Below are 21833 nucleotides of genomic sequence, written 5' to 3'. Positions count from 1 at the left end.
TCATTTCTCCAAATGGGATGGTGTGATAGAATGGTTATTAGCCACAAAGTTCTTTCACTTCTGTATGTATGTGACTTTGCATGAAGGTAGAGTCTGTTTCTCTACTCCCTGAATCTGGGCTGTTCTTATAACTTGCTTTGGCCAATAAAATGCAGTGTGCGTAGCTCTGTGTGCCTTCTGATCCCAGGTTTTAGGAAGTCTTGTAGCTTTCCCCTTGCTCCCTAGGAACCCTGAAACAACCTTGTCAAGAAGTCCAGCTAGCATGGTGGAGGAAGAGACGATGTGGCAAGAGAGGTCAGTCAACAGCCAACCATCAGACATGTGAGTGAGGCCACTCACTCAATGTTCAATATTAGAACATTGAGCCCCAGTCACATTGCCAGATGACTAACCATATGAGGGACCCTAAGAAAAATTAAGAGAAGAACCACTTAGCTGATTTTACCCCAGACTGCTGACCCACAGAACTATGAGCACATAAAATGGCTGTTATTTTAAGCCACTAAATTTGGGGGTGTTTTGCTATGCAGTAATAAATCACTGAAAGGGCATGGTTTATACTGCAGTATTCCCAGGGCCTAGAAGACATGCTCATGGCAGTTTTCTTTAAGAGATTATTGTGGATCGCTGTCATTGTGGTGTCAGTCCTCTCCTTATTTAATAGACAAATAAGCTTACAAACCTTCATGTCTCTCCCTAGCTCTCAACAGTTCAAAGCTTGGGCTCAACACTGTATTCAGGAACACCTTGCAGTTTTTTTGTTCTTGATGATTCACATGCACTTATGATTAGGGGGGCACTTAGAGATTGTCTCAGACAACCCCTTTTAGTTATGAATGAGTAAAGGAATGCCCAGATAGGAAAAAGCCATAAAAATGGCTTATTCAGGTCATATGTTGGCAGTATCAATACCAGAGCCCACATTTCGTGCAGATCGTTACTTAGTAGGTTGCCTATTTGTGCTTGGTTTGTGTGTAAAACTGCTTCATTGATCAGACTGGAGAAGTTCTTTGGAGGCAGGAATAATTTTACTTGTGCCTTTTCATACTTTCCGGCTATCCCCAAAGACAGACCAGTGACCACTGGACATATAGATAGTCAATAAATACTTGTTGATTAATTGACATTTGAAAAGCAGTTATGCTTGAACTGTTCTATATCTTTTTTTAAGGTTGCCAAGTTTTTGAAGAAATTACTGAAGTATAATTGGCACACAGTGTTAGTTTCAGGTGTACAGCATAGTGGTTCAACAATTCTGTATTCAGTGCTAACCACAGTAAGTGTAGTCACTGTCTGTCACCAGACATTGTTGTTATAGTTTTAATGACTACCTTCCCTAAGTTGTACTTACCACTTCTGTGACCTATTTATGGTATAACTGCAAATTTTTACCTTGTAATCCCCTTTATCTATTTCACTCATACCCCCACCCACCTCCCCTCTGTCAATTACTGGTTGGTTCTCTGTACTTAAGAGTCTGATTTTTTTGTCTCTTTTTTTTCCTGTTTGCTCATTTGCTTTGTTTCTTAAACTCTACATAAGAGTGAAATCATATGCTATTTGTCTTTCCCTGACTTATTTCATGTAACATTACACACTCTAGGTCATCCATGTTATTGGATTGGAGCAGGATTTCCTTTTTCTGGCTGTGTAATATTCCTGTGTGTGTGTGTATCACATCCTTTCTTCTATGGGTGAACACTTGAGTTGCTTCCATTTCTTGGCCATTGTAAATAATGCTGCTGTAGACATAGGCATGCATTTATCTCTTCAAAGTAGTGTTTTTGTTTTCTTTGCATAAATACCCAGTAGTGGAATACTGGGTCATAAAGTATTTCTATCTTTAGTTTTTTGAGGAACCTCAATGTTTTCCATAGTGGCTGCACCAATGTACATTCCCACCAGTAGTGCACAAGGGTTCCTTTTCCCCCACATCCTTGCCAACACTTGTTATTTCTTGCCTTTTTGTTACTAGCCATTCTGACCAATGTGAGGTGGTGTCTCATTGTAGGGAACTGTTCTGTATCTTATTTGTGGTGGTTATTAAACCTATATGCATTTTTTAAAACTTGAATTATACATTAAGGAGGATAGATTATACTGTGTGTAAATTTTTAGAATTAAGTTGTAATTCAAGGCAATTATGATGAAGAAATCCATTTATTTGATAAGTGTGACAAATATATAGGTTACATGTTACCGTGAGAAAAGGAATTTGGCCCTTTGAAAATAAATTTCACCTAAGTACTCATGTTAGTTTCCTTCCTCCTTGCACACAAATGCTTCAGGATCTACTGCCAAGACTGTTAAAGAAAGCATACATGCCCTAGGAGATGGCTGGATCTCAGATGACTTCTAAGATCCTATGACTGGTTTGAAAGGTAAATAAATGACTATTTTGGAATGCTTGTGTAAAGTAAAATATATAAGCACCACCACACTATTCTAAAGCTGGCCCCTTAGAACCTTAATTTTACTTACAAAGACTTACTCAGGTATAAAACAAACTATTAGCCCTCTGTTAATAGAAATTACTTAGAAATTAAGAGTAATACAAAAAAGATGGCCAAATATTCTTTCACTGTTATACTGGAACATTGACTAACAGGTCCACCCAAGGATTATTTAGTTTTCTGGGGGAATTGCACTATTGGGAGGGACATTAACTTAAAGATTTTTGTCAGGTAGAGATGTAAAAATTCTGTTTGGTAGAAGAAATAATCCCAGAGAGTACAGATTAACTGTCCTATAGGACAGTAACTACTCTTCTATCCACTTTAGATATCTTATTGTAGCATTTTTAATTTTAGTACCGATGCATACCAAATCTCTCCAATATTCTTTGAATCAGCCTGTTTCCCTCACTAGTACAGTAGTCTTTGACATGTGTTCACTCTGTATTTGTATGAGTCATGTTTTTAATTTTGAAAATTATGTTTTGACACCAGAAATATCCTACAGCATTGCCTGTAGATCATGCCCTATCCTGTAAAAGTCCCTGAAATCTACTACTGATTTCTAGTTTTAATGCTATACCAGCACCCTGAAATATGTTTGTGATCATGCTGATACCATACAGGAAAAACACTGGATACCTCAGCAGAATGCTGCAGAAAGACTTTCTGGAACTGCTCTCACAAAATGAGAAACTGATGTTTCTTCCTATCATGTTATTTTTCTATTTATAAGCCAAGAGGATGACATTAAGAACCTTTGTTTTAGGAGATCCAGAGCAAACAGACTCACACTGGGCCCTTCTTTCCTGTCAAACACTATTCCTTATAATCCACTTTTGCTAGTAATGGCCATAAAATAACTATATTGGAGCAATAAAAATTGATAAACTACCAGCTGCCTCAAAAATCTAATAGCTTTGGCAAAATATACTGCTGCTCATTGTGATAGAGCCTCCTTTTCCCTAACAGGTTTTATTTTAACACTTTCCTTTTCACACTACTGAACAGCATAATCAAATCAACAATTCAGGAAATGCCCAGTGTGTTCCAGGCACTAGGCACTTCTCAGCCCTGACCACCCTCACCCGCCCTCTGCCTCAGGCAGGCTCCACTGCAGTCATTGATTTGCAGTTGTCTAGGATGATAGTGGAGAACAGAGTGAGCTCAAATGGAGGGTTGCAGTCTGTGCTGTCAGCACCCACAGAATCAAGCAAAAGGGTGCATCTTTTTTGCATTAATAAAAGCTTAGTTATCTACAAGACCACTGAGTATTAAATACATACAAATTTGAAACAGCCTATGAAACATGAAGGGCAGATTAAAACTTGGTTCACTAACAACTGGTATTTATAAATATTCTGAATCAGCTTGATGACTTTATTGAAAGAGGCATAAAACAAATATCTTGCAGTAAAAACTCAGATTCAGAAATAATTGAGATGTGGTGCCCCTTTATACAGAGACCAAAGTGTCAACTTCCCATGCAGTGTAAGGAACCCTCTGCAGAGAAATTCTGAACCAAAATTCTAAAACACTGGGGAGGAGAGGGTGGAGTGGGTTAAGGATATGGGACATAAGTAGGGGGAAATTTTTCAACCCATTTTTTCCTGGTGATTATTAAAACAAAGTTCTTTAATATTTCACCATAAAGTGTTCTTGAAAAAGTAATCAGTTGGGCCCAGTTCTGCCCTAGAATGTAGAGAGCTGGAAGGAGCATTGCTCCCACCCTTAAAATTGTAAAATGCCTGACTGACTTCAGATTCATGACTTTTATTGAACCCATCAGAAAGAAGTAGTTTGCTTAAGTATTTTTTGAGAGGAGTCTTTGTTCAAAAATTGGGTCATTTTTAACTTTGGTAGTTTGTTTTCTTGCTGTTGAGGCTTTTTTTTTTTAATTAAGTTTATTTATTTTTAAGTAATCTCTACCACCCGACATGGGCCTTGAACTTACAACCCTGAGATCAAGAGTCACACTCTCTACCAACTGAGCCAGCCAGGCCCTGTATGTATTTATTTTAAGTAATCTCTTCAGCCAGCATGAGCCTTGGACTCCCCACCTGGAGATCGAGTCACATGCTCCTCTTACTGAGCCAACCAGGCACCCCTCTTACTATTAAATTTTGAGAGGCTTTTTTTTTTTAATATTCTGGTTAAAAATTCCTGTTGGTTACATAATTTATCAACAAATATTTTCTCTTAATCTGTGGATTGGCTTTTCATATTCTTAACAGTGTACATCACCAAGCAAGATTTTAATTTTTATGAAGTCTGATTTATCATTTTTTTAAATGACTCATTAACTGTAGGTCATGAAGATTTTCTCCTGTATTTTCTTCTAAAACTTCTAAAGTTATATGTTTTACATTTAGGTTTATGCCCATTTCCAGTTAATCTTTGTATATGATGTAAAGTTTAGGTAAAGGTCTGGTTTTTACATGTGGATATCTTATTGTTAGAGAACCATTTGTCAAAAGACTCTCCTTCTTCCTTTAGATTGTTTTTGTACTTTTGTCAAACATCAGTTGGCTATATTTATGTGGGTTGCTATCTAAACTATTGTTCCATTGATCAGTTTTTATCCCTCCACCAATACCACTATCTTGATTACTGTAGCTTTACTGTAAGCCTTAAAGTCAGTGTGGTTTCTGTAACTATTCTTTGTGAAATTTGTTTTAGCTATTCTGGATCTTTTGCTGTTCTTTATAAATTTTAGAATCAACTAGTCTATATTTACAAAATGCTGCTAGGATTATTACTGGAATTAGATTAAAGCCAATGATGAATCTGATGAATGTAGATAATTGACATCTTTAATATGCTGAACATTCCATGACATAAATATAGTATATTTTACCATTTATTTAGATTTTCTTTTTTCTTCTGTCAGTGTTTTGCAGTTTTCCGCATATAGATCCTGTCCATATTTTGTTAGATTTAAATGTAAATATTTTATTTCTTTGGAGCTATTGTAAATAATATATTTTTTAAATAATAGTTATCTTTTTTTAAGATTTTATTTATTTATTTGATAGAGAGAGACATCGAGAGAGGGAACACAGGCAGAGGATGTGGGAGAGGAAGAAGCAGGATTCATGCTGAGCAAGGAGCCCAATGCAGGGCTTGATCCCAGGATCCTGGGATCATGACCTGAACCAAAGGCAGTCACTTAACAACTGAACCACCCAGATAAAAATAATCATTTTCTAATTGTTTATTGCCACCATATAGAAATATGATTTATTTTTGTATTGACCTTATATCCTGCTCCCTTGTTAAGCTAACTGGTTGTTATAGGACTTTAAGGAATTAGATTCCTTGATATATTCTAACCAAAGAGTCATGTTTAGGAGTAGGGATAGTGCCATTGATTTATTTTTTTAAGATTTTATGTATTTATTTATTTGACAGAGAGTGAGCAAGAGAATGTAAGCAAGAGGAGTGGCAGAGGGAGAGAGAGAAGCAGGCTCCCCGCTGAGCAGGGAGCCTGATGCAGGTCACTATCCCAGGACCCTGGGATCATGGCCTGAGGCAAAGGCAGACACTTAACCAACTGAGCCACTCAACTGCCCTGCCATTTTTTTAAGGTTTTATTTTTAATAATCTCTACACACAAAGTGGGGCTCGACTTACAACACCCCACTTGATCTTGATCCCAAGATTAAGAGTCACATGCTCCACTCAGTGAACTGGCCAGATGGTCCCGTATGCCATTTATTTTTCTGCTTGTCCATCTGTCCATCTAGCCATGCATCCACCCATCCCTTACTGCACAGACCAGGACTTCCAGTATGATGGTTAATATGAGTTGTGGGATAACTCTGTCTGTCAACTATACTCAAAAAAATTTTTTAAAGAATTAGTAGTGAAAAAGGACATCATTTTCCTGTTTCATCTTCAAGTCTTTTTTAAAAAAAAATTATTTATTTGACAGAGAGCACAAGCAAGGGGAGCTGCAGGCCGAAGGAGAGGGAGAAGCAGGTTCCCCACTAAGTAGGGACCCCCATTCAAGGCTCCATCCCAAGACCCTGGGATCATGACCTGAGCTGAAGGTAGACACCTAACCAACTGAGCCACCCACACGCCCCCATCTTCAAGTCTTTCCTCTTGAAGTTCATTTATCTGGTTGAAGAAGTTCCCCTATATTCCTAGTTTGCTGAGAGTTTCTATCATGAGTGCATGATGAATTTTAGACTTAATATGGTTGATTACATTGCTTGGTTTTTGGACATTGGACCTGCCTTGCATTCCTGGAGTAAACCCCACTTGTTTGTAGTGTTTTATATATTGCTATTAGATTTGCTAATATTTTGTTGGAGGTGTTTAGTTCTATTTTCATGAGGGGTATTGGTCTAGAGTTTACTGCATTTGTCTGGACTTGGTATCAGGGCTTAATAAAATGAGTTGGGAAGGATTGCCTCCTCTCCTGTTTCCTGGAAGAGATCTTGCAGAATTGGTGTTGTTTTCTCTTTAAATGTATTTTGAAATTTGCTAGTGAAACCATCTGGGCCTGGGTATTTTTTTTTAAAGATTTTTAGCTATGAATTAAAAAACATATTGCCCGATGCTTTTATTTTTTATTATTATTTTTTAAAGATTTTTGTTTATTTGAGAGAGAGCATGACTGGGGGAAGGGAAAGAAGCAAAGGGAAAAGCAGACTCCCTGTTGAGCAGGGAGCCCAACATGGGGCTCAGTCTTAGGACCCTGAGATCATGACCTGTGCCGTAGGCAGATGCTTAACTGACTGAGCCACCCAGGCACCCCTTAGCTGTGAATTTAATTTCCCTAATAGATAGGGCATTATTTGGGTTGTCTATTTCATCGTCAATGAATTTTGGGAGTTTGTGGTTTTTGAGCAGTCTGTCCCATTTTTGTTCTCTAATTTATGTGCATAGTTATTCATCATATCCCCTTATTATCCTTTCAGTGTTTGCAGGGTTTATTGTGATAATCCCCTCTTTCATTCTTGATACGACTATTTTGAGTGTTCTCTTTTCTTTTCTCTGTCAATTTTGCTAGAGATTTATCAATTTCATTGATCTTTTCAAAGAACCATCTTTTCTTTCATTGACTTTTGTCTGTTGTTTTTCTGTTTCTCTGTTGTTTTCAGGTTCATTGATTTCTGCTTTATCTAGATTATTTCCTTGTTCAGCTTACTCTGGATTTATTTTGCTCTTCTTTTTCTAGTTCCCTAAGGTAGAAGTGTAGATTGTTTATTTGAGAACTTTTTTTCCCTAAAAGAGAATTTAGTCCTATTAGTTTCCCTATAAACACTGCTTCAGCTGTAACCCACAAATTGGGTTATGTTGTATTTTCATTTTTTAAAAATTCAGAATATTTTTCTAACTTCTCTTGAAAGCTTTTCTTTGATTCATGGATTATTTAGATGTATGCTATCTAATATCTAAGTGTTTGGAACTTTTCCTCCTATCTCTGTGTTGTTGATTTCTATTTTAATTTCCTTATGGTCATGGAGCAGCATATTCTTTATCATTTCAATTCTTTTATATGTGAGGTTTGTATTATGACCTAGGATATGGTCATAATACAATATATATTAATACAATATATATTGAAATAATATATATTCTGCTATTGTCAGGTAGAGTGTTCTTTATTATGTCAGCTAATGCCACTTGGTTGATAATGATGTTCAGTTCTTATAAATTCTTGCTGATTTTCTGTCTACTCATTCTATGTTTTAGAGAGGAGTATTGAAGCCTCCAACTATAGCTGTGGATTTTTCTACTTCTAATTTTAGGTCTGACAGTTTTTGCTTCACATATTTTGAAGCACTGTTGTTAGGTGTGTACACATTTAGGATTGTTAAGTCTTTTGAGTGAGTTAATAACCTTTTAGCATTATGTCGTATCTCTCTATATCCCACTTTATCCTTGTTGTTTTCTTTGCTCTGAATTCTTTCTTTTGATCATTGTTTGCATTATGTATCTTTTTTCATCCTTTCCCTTTTCACCTACCTGTATCATTATATTTAAAGTGATTTTCTTACAGACAATGTATAGTTCAATCATATTTTTAAAATCTCTTCTGACATTCTTTATCTTTTAATTGTATGTTTAGCCCATTACACTTAATGTAACTATTGATGTGCTTGGTTCAGGACTACCATTTAATTACTTCTTTGTGTTAACCTCTTTATATTTCCCTTTTTTCTACTTCCCTGCCTTCTTTTGGGTTATATCAGCATTTTTAGTGCTCCATTTTAACTTATCTACTCTATTTGAGTTTATCTCTGCATATTTTTGTGGTTACACTAGGAATTATAATACACGTATTTAACTTTGTACAGTCTGCTTAGTACGAATACTTTATCACTTCAAGAGGAATGCAGAAACCTTATCCTTTACCTCCCACCCTTTATGTTAGAATGTTCTTATGTTACATCTATACCTATTGAAAATCCCTTCACACATTATCATTTTTGCTGTCAGTTGTCAAAAGTATTTTAAAGAACTGAAGAGAAGAATAGTTTATTATATTTACCCAAATATTTTCCACTTATGTTGCTGTTCGTTTGTCCCTAATGTTCTAAATTTCTGTCTGCTCTAATTTTCCAACTGTCTGAAGAACCTCCTATAACAGTTCTTTTAGAGCAGTTTGCTGGCTATAAATTCTCATTTCTGAAGGATATTTTTGCTGGATATAGAATTATGTGTTGACAGTTCTTTTTTTCCCACACTTCAAACATGTTGTGCCATTTTCTTCTGACCTTCATGGTTTCTGATTTTTAAAAATCCACTGTAATGTCAAATAATGTACCCCTATAAAAGGTAATAGATACTCCTATAATGTAAAGTTTTTGTCTGGCTGCTTTCAAGATTATTTCTTTGTATTTTTTTTAAAGATTTTATTTATTTATTTGACAGACAGAGATCACAAGTAGGCAGAGAGGCAAGCAGAGAGAGAGGAGGAAGCAGGCTCCCCGCTGAGCAGAGAGCCGGATGTGGGGCTTGAACCCAGGACCCTGAGATCATGACCTGAGCCAAAGGCAGAGGCTTTAACACACTGAGCCACCTAGGTGCCCCTATTTCTTTGTATTTTTGTTTAGCAGTTTGATTTGGATATGTCTGGACATGGATTTTTTCAGGTTTATCCTGTTTGGGTTTTTTCATGGCTCAGACTATTCAGGGTATCATAAGTAGGCTCTAGATTCCAGAATAGACTAGAATAATTATGATAAAAGACTTGTTTTGAAAGTTTCTTTGCTTCATAGGGATGTGCACACAATAGAAATATTTGCTATATATTCCGGACAGAAATTAACACGAGTTTAGTAAATTATAGTTAGAGCCCTGGGATCATGACCCAAGCTGAAGGCAGACACTTAACTGACTGAGCCACCCAGGCACCCCATTTCTTTTTTCTTTTTTTTTTTTTAAATCAGGTAAAGTCTGAAATTTTAAATCCCTTCTGAGAGGCATCAAGTATTGGTTTGAGTAGGGATTGGTATACTATAGCCTGCCAGCCAGATCTGGCCTGCTACCTATCTTCATACAGCCCACAAGCTAAAAATGGATTTTACTGTTTTTAAATGGTTGGAAAAAATTGAAAGAAGAATATTTCATGGTATGTGAAATTATATGAAGTTCAAATTTCAGTATCCAAAAGTGAAGTTTAATCAGAACACAGCCTGTCCATTTTTTAACATATTGTTTATGGTTTCTTTCATGCTTCGGTGACAGGGTTGAATAGTTAAGACAGAGACCAAATGGCCTGCAAAGCAAAAACATGTTTACTCTCTGGCACTTTACAGAAAAAGTTTGCTAATTCCTGGTTTAGGATAATGTTTAGTGAGTTGAGTTGGAGTGTTCCGCAATATGAGTTATGTGAAAAGATTAGTTAGAAATCAAACTTTGCTCTTTGAATGTCCTTTGTGTCTTAGGTATAGGTTATTACTTGATTACAGTAGAAGTCTATTAGCATATATTAAATATTTTCAGTTCTAGAACAATATTTCACATTGTTATTGTACTTTTAAAGTTAGCTCTTCTGGAAATGCTGCCATTTGCAACAACATAGATGAACCTGGAGGGTATTATGCTAACTGAAATAAACCAAACAGAAAAAGACAAATACTGCATGGTATATCACTTATAATATATGTGGTTTAGAATAGTGGTTGCCAGGGACTGAGGAGTAGGGGAAATGGGCAGAGGTGGTAAAAAGGTATAAACTTTTAGTTATAAGATGAAGAAGCTCTGGGGATCTAATATAGAGTATGATGATTATAACTCAGTGGTTAAGCATTTGCCTTCATCTCTGGTTGTGATCCCCAGGGTCCTGGGATCAAGCCCCACATCAGGCTCCCTGCTCAGTGGGAAGCCTGCTTCTCCCTCTGCTTGTGTTCCCTCTCTTTGTGTCTCTCTCTCCATCAAATAAATAAATAAAATCATAAAAAACAATACAATACTGCATTACATACTTAAAGCTGCTAAGAGAGTAGAACTTAGGTGCTTTTACCACAAAAAAGAAAAAAAAATCTGTGTAAGATAATTGATGTGTTAATTTGGTGGGAATCTTTTCACAATGTATATGTATCTAAAATCACATTGTATACTTTATATTACGATGTTATTTGTCAATTGTACCTCAGCAAAGCTGAGGGAAAAAACAAAGGACAATCAATCAATCAAATTAGCCCTTTAAATCAGGAGAAATTGATTGGAAGAAATGCCAGAACTATTTCTATCTAGTCATTTGAAGAAGATTTTTATTTGGAGTCACTTGACAGGCAATTGTGGGGGGCGGGGGGCGCTTAGGGAGGTTTTCTTGGCTAGAAGAAATAAAGGCCACTATTTAAATTCTGTTTTCCTGCTTCTGAGTTGGGCTTTTTACAAGTCTCATTACCTAGTTGACTTTCTGCAGACTTCTTTTGTAAGGCTGTTTCTCTGAGACTAGTGAGAGGAAATGGCTGGTCACTTTTAAATGAAGAGAAAATCTCAACTCTAACCAGGAACCCTGACATTGCCCCTCACCCCTGCCCCTGTAGTTGCCTTTTCTCCTGCCTCCAGACCTGCCTTGCCAGCTGGCATCAAAAATCTATTGAGATGTCCATAGGCTGTTTCTCCCAACTGCTTCCCTCCATCTCAAGGACCAAATGAGCCACATCTGTACTATGTATGTACTTAAAAGATATTTTTAGGCCCAAGTTAATTTCTGTTACCCATTGAAATTTAAGCTCAAGTGAGTCACCGATCGTAAAGTTCCTAGAAACAGCCAATTTTAAATGTATATTACACATTATTTTTAAAGATTTTATTTATTTGGCAGAGAACATGTGAGCATGCACATGCACGAGAAGAGAGAGAGAGCACGAGTGCGCACGCGCACATGCAGAGATAATGGCAGAGGGAGAGGGAGAAGCAGACTCCCACTGAGCAGGGATGCTGTTGAGGGGCTGGATCCCAGGACCCTGATCATGTCCTGAGCCAAAGGCAGATGCTTAACTCACTGAGCCACCCAGGTGCCCCTACACATTAATTTTTAGGATAAAAATATTATTCTCTTGATTTGGAAAATTTATGTTTTAGGTGACAGGAAAATAATTATCTTTTTAGTATGTATTTTCCGTGTGTGTGTGTTCTATAACTGTATTCATGCTTGCATCTGTTACTAACATGAAATTCAGCTATCCTAAATACTGTGGGCTGTATCATCCTGGAGGTGAAACTAGAGTCTGGATAACAGTCACTCCAGAGACTTCTGCTAGCTCTGTTACGGTTTTTTAGCTTCTAGGGCACTCTTCAGATACAGCCGGTTTATCCTGGAGGTATCTGCTGTGTTTTCCTGACTAGGTATTCAAGAGCTCCAAATGTTGTCAACCTCCTCTTCTCTTTCCTTCTAGCACTTTTGGTGGTCTCTCGGGCAGAATCCTTGCTAGGCTGCTAGTGCTTTCAGCCCATTGAGGCTGTTCTGTGTTTGCGCAGCCCCCAGTGTTGCTAATACCACTGACATGCCTGACTCTGCCCATATGGGTGACCCACTTACCCAGTACCCACTGATGAGTCAAGGGCACTGATGTCTGTGCTGAGGCTCTTGATTCTTTCACCCTCCTGTTGTAAGTGGAGCTCCTGGGGCTGTAGGAATTGTATGTCAGCTTGTTTACGTTTCTGTGGAAGGCCCCTCTCTGACTGGAATTCTGAATCAAGTCCTTAAAAGTTCAGCTTTTAGATAAACCTGAATAACGTGCTTCACACCCATTTTCTGAATCTTTATTCCCTCAGACCTTAGAGGACCACTAGATCATGTTGGTGAACTTTTGTTTTCTCTTAGCACCACCCTCTTTACCAGAAGATGCCATGTTCCCTCAAGAACATGATTCATGGGGCACCTGGGTGGCTGAGTTGGTTAAGCCACTGCCTTTGGCTCTGGGTCCCGGAGTCCTGGGATTGAGTCCAGCTTTGGGCTCCCAGCTCCACAGGGAGTCTTCTTCTCCCTCTGACCTTCACCCCCTCACGTTCTCTGTTACTCTCTCTCTCAATAAATAAAATCTTTAAAAAAAAAAAAAAAGGAACCTAGATTCCTGGTAAGATAGGCTGCTTTTAGGCATGCCCTGACAGGTAAGAATCCCACTGCTCAATGAATCACCTGCTCAAATGGGGCCCTCTGTGGGATTATGTGTTGATAATATGTGTCCTATGGTACATACATTTTCTGTTGCTGTCTCATTGAGATTTTTTAAGCTGGTCAGCTACTGTAGGAAGCCCAGAGCTTAATTTTTACCTTTACCTAAACTAAGCCATTAGTTTGGTTGTCTTCCTGCCCCTATACTCTGCCCATTTCAGACCCAAGTGATTGACCTACCTACCCAATGTTACTACTTCATACAAGTTGATTTTCATTCTTCCCAAACTGTTATCTACTTTTGTATCCTATACCAAGGATTGTTATCCTCCTTTTTCTAGTTTCTTGAGGTGGTACAAGGTTAGTTTATTGATTTGATACTCTTCTAACATAAGCGTTTAGTGCTATAATTTTCCCTCTCAGTACTGCTTTAGCTCTGCCTCACAAATGTGGGTGTGCCGTGATATCTTCATTTTCATTCAGTTCAGTGTAGTTTTAAAATTTTCCTTGAGGCCTCCTCTTTGACCCATGGCTTATTCAGAAATACATAATTTAGTTTCCAAATGTGTGGAATTTTCCTATTATCTTCTATTGATTTCTGCTTTGATTCCATTGTGGTCAGAGGATGCACTCCATACAATATCAGTCCTATTAAACTTAAGTTGGTTTTGTGGCCCAAGCTGTAGTCTGTTTTTGTGTATTTTCTGTAGGTGCTAGAAAATAATGTAGTCTGCTGTTGGATGTGATGTTCTACAAGTGTGAATTAAATCCTGTTGGTTGATTGTATTTATTGATTTCCTTATCCTTGCTGATTTTGTCTATTGGTTCTATCAATTGTTAAGAAAAGAACATTGAAGTCCCCAACTACAACTGTGGATTTGTCTGTTTTTCCTTTCAGTTCAATCAATTTTTGCTTCACATCTTTTGCAGCTGATGTTTTGTTTTGCTTCTTTGCTTTTTGGTGCATACACATTTATGATTGCTATTTCTTGGTAGATTGGTCTGTCATTATTTAATGTTCTCCATCTGTGGAAATGTCCTTTTTATTGATACTAATATAACCACTCCTGCTTTCTTTTGAGTACTGTTTGCATCTTATTTTTTTCTCCCATTTTTTTTTTTTTACTTCCAAACTGCTAAATTCCCTATATTTGAGGTGAGTTGTGGTAGATAGCATATAAATGGACCATTTTCTTTAATCCACTCTGCCAATCTCTGTCCTTTGATTGGTTTATTTAAACCATTTACCGGGGCCCCTGGGTGGCTCAGTGGGTTAAAGCCTCTGCCTTTGGCTCAGGTCATGATCCCAGGGTCCTGGGATTGAGCCCCGCATCGGGCTGTCTGCTCCGCGGAGAGCCTGCTTCCTCCTCTCTCTCTCCCTGCATACTTCTGATCTCTGTCTGTCAAATAAATAAATAAAATCTTTAAAAAAAAAAACCATTTACCTTTGCTGGTCCTTCAGAGATCAATAAAATGTCTGTCTATAGAATATATTTTCTAGAATTGTGTCTGCCTCATTCATGAGTGATTCTTCAAGTACATTATATATTGTAAAGCTTACTAGGTGAAGAATAAGATGACCTAAGGCCTAACCTTCCTTTGCTGTATAGCAGTTCTGTGACTTTGGGCAAACGATACTACCCAGTTCCATTAAAAAATGTTCACTGAGCTGTTGGGCATCAAATACTGGACTAGGTACAGGATATACAAAGAGAAGACCTGACACACTCCTTTCCTTCCATGAGAGACATGTACAAATAATCAGGTAATTACAAGGGGTAAATATTATGGTAGAGATTAGTAGGGGCATTTTAAACAGCTTGGGAGTAGGAGAAAATGCTAAGTAAGGCTTCTGATAAGTAAGAGGTGATGGGTATGCTGACTTTTAAGTGACCAGTAGAGATTAACCAGGTAAAAGGGAGCAGAGGAAGAAAATTATGAACATTTCTGCATTTTGGTTTCCCTGTGTTTAAGGGGAGATTGGCAGTCCAATCAAGACAAAAATCCAGCTGCCACTTCAGACACACTTATTTAAAATTGTGTAATTTAGATGTCCTCAGGCCTTGGTATCCTATAGGCTTATTGATATCGAAGTTGCATGGTTCTTGGTTTCACTGGCTCCTGCTTGACTTTTCAGCCTCCAGAAAATTGTTCATAGTTAAGTCCGTAAGTCATCATGGGGTATCTCACATGTCTTCATAAGTCAGTATCAGTTATAGTCCCATTTCTCCTGTGCAAATCATTTATATAGCAGATGCTTAGGGTAGGCAGTAGTGAAGGGGGCAGAATCAGTCATAGGCTTCAAAAGACTATTACAGAGGGGCGCCTGGGTGGCTCAGTGGGTTAAGGCCTCTGCCTTTGGCTCAGGTCATGATCCCAGGGTCCTGGGATGGAGCCACACATTGGGCGCTCTGCTTGGTCGTGAGCCTGCTTCCCCCCACCCCCCGCCCACCCCTGCCTGCCTCTCTTGCCGGCTTGTGATCTCTGTCTGTCAAATAAATAAATAAAATCTTTTTTAAAAAAAAAGACTATTAAGGGATGCCTGGGTGGCTCAGTCGGTTAAGCATCTGCCTTTGGTTCAGGTCATGATCCCAGGGTCCTGGGATTGAGTCCTGCATCGGGCTCCCTCCTCAGTGGGGAACCTGCTTCTCCCTCTGCCTGCTGCTCCCCCTGCTTGTGTGTTCTCACTCTCTCTCCCTCCCTGACAAATAAAATCTTAAAAAAAAAAAAGCAATGAAATTTACACTTGATTTCTGTTACATTTCTAGTTCCTGTATTCACTTTAATGGTGTCTTTTACATGGCAGTAGGTTTTATATTTGTTTCTTTCTTCCTCAAACCATGTTTGTATTTATTAGTAAGAATTAAATAAATTTTTAAAAGTTTTTTAATCATCTTAATAATTCGTACTCTCTTTTTGAGAACTTTTTTTCCCCATTGTCTATAGTTCTTCTAATAATTGGATAGATACATGGATGTATGGAATACAAGAGCTACTGGGTAACCTCATGGTATTCACCAGTGGCCCTGCCTTTTAGAAAGTGCCTAGCTTGGGAAAACATGAAGAATGATGGAGTTGGAAAGCAAAGACTTTAAAATGGCAGGTAAATGGTTATGATACCTAACCCTGCAAAAGAGAAGATGAAGAGGGCACCCCTTCAGTACTTAGAACATTTTAAACAAAATTTGGTGGTGGCAGTTATGAGTGGTAAAAATAATATAAGAACTATTTGTGTGATGGGTTTAGGAAAAGAAGGAAGTGTTTCTAGCAGTTGTTGAAATGGATCCCAAAAGAATATAGTAGAATTTTCTAGCTGGGCTGAAAGAAAAATTCCATAGTCTCCCTTTTGGGGGTTCAGGTAAATGGAGAGGACTTAAGGGGTAGTGGGTAGGATTGGGGAGGGGGTGTTCTTACATCATTATCCAGCCCTCCCATAGAAGTAGCATGATGTAGTGGGGCAATATGCTATGGGAATCAGTCCATGGGTTCAAGTATCAACTCCCCGACCTCTCACTGAGGCTTTTTTTGTATAAATGGATAATAAGTGAATAGGTATGACTAAATGAATTAAAGTATGTGAAGCACCTACCACAGCAAAGGGTGCACCCGTGAGTATAGTTCCCCAAGCTTCTCTTTTTATTCTTTTCCTAGCTTGGCTCCCCAAACTCACTGCTTACCAGTCTTTCATACCACTCTGTAATTTAATATACAGAATTGCTCACAGGAATTTTTGTCTGTTGGTTCGTTCTATTTTGTTTTAGGTATGTTGTGCTTTTCCATGCCATCATGTGTGTTGGGCCTTTCATCTTGAAGAATTTACCTTAGTCCAGGGTTGACCTTCCACTTGGTGTACTCCAAAACCCAATCTTGTTTATACTGAGATTGGACCTCTCCTTAAGGGGGGACTTGATCACCTAGCTCTTGAGATCTGATCTATATAGGCCAAGATAGCAACTTATTGGTGTATAGTGAAAATTCAACTGATTGCATTTTCGGGTGATGTAGCCGCCTTACACCAGATTGCAAGAGCTGGTTGTTTATATCACTCTTGAACTCCGTGGTGAGTGACATCACCTTAAAAGCTCGAAGTTGACTATGGTGGGAATATCTACATCACAGAAATCAGTAAACTACAAGTCACAGCACCTACCCCCCAGCCTGACATTGAACATTTATCACTATACCACTGATGCTGTCTTTTGTCTCTTTGAATGAGTTGTGTGGGAGGCCAAGTCATCTTCTCAAGTGTGGACTTGGACCAGGGACTTTAGTGATGTGATTCTCATGTTTGATGTCATCAGCATGAGAGCCCCTTTTGGTCCTTTTCTGAAAACTCTGGTATTCCTCCCCTCACCCAGGAGAGGTGGGTACCTGGACATGAGCTCCATCTCCCTCTGGGCCATGCTTGGATAGGAACTTCTTGATTATGGGACTCTCCTTTTTTCCATCCTTCAGACTGATCCACCTTTTATTCTCATAGTCCATCCTAAGTAGAATATCAAATAAAATTGTTTTTACTCAATTATAATCATATTCCAGCCCTGGTTCCCCAAAATAAAGTCAGAGCCACTTCTTTGCATGCATGCAACTCCCAGATTAGAGTGTTTGGAGTTTTGGGTGTTGATGAGCTTTTTTGGTCTTCTGTACAGGCAGTATCAGAGTTTGTGCTGTGGGTGTCCAGTCACTTCCAAATGTGGGTTTTAGCTACTTAGTTTTTTTTTCTCAGAGCAAACACATACATTTTCCCCATCTCTAAGATTTTAGGAAGTACCATGCTGTTTGATTGGTACACATCCTGACAATGTATCGCTTGTGACATGAAGCTGCCATGCCCTCTCTGGACAGATTTAGTCACCATCCTTCCATGCCCTTAGGAAATGTGGAGCCTTCCCTTCTTCTCTTATAAAACTTGTCACCCTGGGTTGTGGTGATTTGTTTTCCTCTCCTCCTTCTCCATCCACCTGGGCCCCCAGATATCTCAGAATTACAGACCTTGCAGTTCCCTTTCCCTGTATCTACAGTTCCCGGTGTGTTATCAGTATGTACTATCCTGTATATAAATTTGCAGTGCATAAAAATTAACTAGCAGAGGCACCTGGGTGGCTCAGTGGGTTAAAGCCTCTGCTTTCGGCTCAGGCCATGATCCCGGGTCCTGGGATCGAGCCCCGCATCGGGCTGTCTGCTCCACGGAGAGCCTGCTTCCTCCTCTCTCTCTCTCTGCCTGCCTCTCTGCCTACTTGTGATCTCTATCTGTCAAAGAAATAAATTTTAAAAAATTAACTAGTAACATTCTGTGAGATTAATGGTAAAAGTTCAGTTAGCCTGTGGGAGTTTTTAAGATTAACATCCTGAAGTCCACGTTTTATACTGTGGGTTAAGAATCAATTCCTGGACAGCCTTTTTGCCCCCTTTGTAATATTTTGCAGCTCTGATAATTGCTAAAGCATCTCAAAATGCCTTTGGAAAGATTTCCTATATAGGAAGGAGCACATAAAGGAATGTCACTCTGGGTCTGTAGCTTTGTCCTGGAATTATGTGGGCAAATGAACTAATCCTCCTATTTAAAGGATGGTTTCCCCTCTGTGGATAGACAAGGTCCAACTTCTTTGATGCTGTCTCATAAAGTCCAGCCTGTGTAAAGAAAGGATGCCTGTGTTCTCCCTGTAGCTATTTTGTGGGCTCCCTTTTTTCATTGCACTTTTGACTTTACGTGAGCCCATCACTGGCACTGAAGATTCTGGTTAAGTACCAAGTATTATTGATAGTTCAGCATACAGGAACGCATCGAGTAAGGGAAGTGCACATGCTAAGGAAGGATAAAGGGAGTAGTGGAGGTGGTAGTGAACAGAGAGAGGAAAACTTAAGTATGCATGCATATAGCATAAGGGACAGAATCTAAAATATATGTGGAGGTATAATGTACCTGAAGAAAAAGTGAACAAGTCACGAGTGTACCACTCTATTGATAATTTCAAAGGGAACATACCCATTTAACCAGTGTCCAGGTCAAGCAAAAGAACATAACCACCGCAGAGGTCCATTTCCTGCTTCCTGGCAATGACTACCCCTTCCTTATACCCTAGAGGTTACCAATTTATCATTATCCTTAATTCCATCTCTATAGATTAATCTATTTTGATACTTTGCATAGGTGAAGAATATATATATGTGTATATACACACACATACACAGACACATGTGTGTGTGTATATATATACATATATGCATTTATACACACACACACATATCTCACAGTTTAAAAAATTCTATTATACTGTAATGAACATATCAGGGTTTTTTCCAGTTTGGGGCTACTATGTATAGTACTCATCTGAATGTTCTTGCACATCTTTTGAGGAACGAATGTTTACATTTCTGTTATATATATAACTAAGGACTGAGTCATAAAGTATGCATATGTTGAGCCTCAGTAGATGTTGTCAAACAGTTTTCCAAAGCATTTAAACTAATTTACAATCTCACTAGCAGTATACAGGAGGTACTATTTGGCCACATCTTTGTCAACACTTGCATTGTTGAGGTTTTGAATTTTAGCCATTCTAATGGATACTAGTGATATTTTATTGTGATACCTTATTGTGACCTTCTTATTTCTTGTTTATTGAAGTATAATTTACATATAGCAAAATGAAAAGATTTTGAGTACTGTTTGAGTTTTGACTAATGTATAGACCCATGTAACCTACACCCCAGTGAAGATCTAGGATCTTGTGTCTGGATTGTTTTTGGCTATCTTTTGTTCAACATAACGTTTTTGAGATTCAGCCATGATGTCTTATCTATCAGTAGTCCATCCTGTTTTATTGCTGAGTATTTCATTATAAGAATTTATCTGTTCTGTTGATGGACATTTCAGGGTTTTTTGAAAGTCTTATTTTGGTTTTAATTTGCATTTCCCCCGATAACTAATACTGTTGAACATCTTTTCATGTTTATTTCTATTTGAATATCCTCTTGTAAAGAGCCTGTTCAAGACTTCTGCCATTTTCCTGTTGTCTGTCTTCTGAATAATTTATCAGAGTTCTTTATGCAAGGTATGAATTTATTCTAGTCTGAGAGAGCCTTTTCACTCTCTTCAGAGTATCCTTTAGACATAAAAACCTGTACAGGAATATTCATAGCAGCTTTATTTGTAATAACCCCAAGCTGAAAACAACCCAGATGTCTTTCAGTGGGTGAATAGTTAAACATACTGTGGTACATGCATATAATGGAATAAAAAGAATGAAATATTGATACATGGTACAACTTGGATGGATCTCAGGAGCATCATGCTGAATTTAAAAAAGCCAATCTCAAAAGTATATATACTGTATGATTTCATTTATATAACATTCTTAGAATGACAACCTTATTAATGTATAATTCACATACCACAGAATTTGCATGTTTAAATATATAATTCAGTGCTTTGTAGTAAATTTACCAAGTTCTGTAACCATCTCCATAATCCAGTTTTAGAGTTTCTGTCACTCCAGTAAAATTCTTTGTGCCTCTTTGCCATCACTCCACCCGCTGCCCCCCAGCCTTAGGCAACCACTAATGCACCTTTTGTCTCTATAGATTTGCTTTCGTTCATACTTCGTATAAGTAAAATCATACGCTCTATGGTCTTTTGTGTCTGGTGTTCAGGTAACAGGTTTTTGAGGTTCATCCATGTTGCGCCATGTATCAGTAATCCATTCCTTCTTATTGCTGGGTATTACATTATATATATATACCATGTTATGATTATCTGTTCACTGTGGATGAACATCTGGGGTGTTTCTAGTTTGGGGTTCTCACGAATAATGCTGCTGTGAACATTCATGTATGTGTCCTTGTGTTAGACATATTTTCATTTATCTTGGGTAGATTCCTAGGAGTAGAATTGCTGGGTTATATGGTAAATTTCTGCTTAACTTCTTGAAGAAACTGACGATTTTCCAAGGTAGCTAGCTAAAACATTTTATAGTCCCACCAGCAGTTCCCAGAGAATATTCCATATACACTGAAAAAGGATGTGTATGTTATTCGGCTTGATAGGAGTGTTTTGTAAATGCTAACTTAGCTCAATATTTTCATAGTATTTTGTAAGTATCCTATATTCTTACTGATTTTCTTTCTAGTTGTTCTGTTTTCCAGAGTGCGTGTTGAACTCTGTTAGGCTTGAATTATCTGTTTCCTCAATACTTTGTCTTTAGTTTTCAGCAGTTTGATTAGGATGTGTCTGCACGTGGATTTCTTTGTATTTATTATGTTTAGTGCTCTCAGTTTCTTGGCAATGCTCAGCTATTTTTTCTTCAAATATTTTTTTAGCATTACACTCTTTTCTCCTCTATATTGGATTCAATTATACAAATGTTAGATCCTTTATTGTTATTCTACAAGTCCCTGAGGCTTTGTTTCTCCCCACGACCATCTTTTTTTTCTATTATTTAGATTGACTAGTTTGTTTACCTATTTCAAGTTCTCTGCCTCCTCCATTCTGTTGTGTTCTCCCAGTGAATTTTTTATTTTGGTTATTTTATGTTTCAATTCTAAAGTTTCTTTTCAGTTATCCTTTATATCTTCTCTTTACTTTGCCAGTGTTTTGTATTTTAATTTTCTTTGAAGAGTGTTCAAGTGTGGCGATTTGTTATTTAAGCATTTTCTTTTATAATAGCTGCCTTAACATACTTGTTAGCTAATTTCAACATTTGTGTCATCTCATTGTTGGCATCTGTTGATTGTCTTCGTGTGTGAATTGGCATTTTTTTGGTTCTTCCTATAGCCAGTAATTTGGGGTTTTATCC

The 21833-nt window shown here is 37.9% G+C and overlaps 1 protein-coding gene across 4 annotated transcripts in view; it reads left to right on the top strand.

Moving 5' to 3' along the window:
* Window positions 1-21833, top strand: part of JADE3 (jade family PHD finger 3) — a 133436-nt gene that overhangs the window by 18078 nt on the left and 93525 nt on the right. Inside the window, exon 1 of one of the 4 annotated variants that reach the window (XM_082718191.1) lies at window positions 2289-2381. The exons of the other annotated variants lie outside the window; for them this stretch is intronic. Coding sequence (XP_082574317.1) covers window positions 2366-2381 — 16 coding nt within the window. The 5' untranslated portion in view covers window positions 2289-2365. Of the gene's footprint in view, window positions 1-2288; window positions 2382-21833 lie in introns of those variants that run through there. 4 annotated transcript variants of the gene reach the window in all.

Source organism: Mustela nivalis (assembly GCF_964662115.1).
Source record: "Mustela nivalis genome assembly, chromosome: X".
Classification (NCBI taxonomy): Eukaryota; Metazoa; Chordata; class Mammalia; order Carnivora; family Mustelidae; genus Mustela; species Mustela nivalis.
The sequence above is the reverse complement of the archived record's forward strand: the minus strand, read 5'-3'. Positions and strand labels throughout refer to the sequence as shown.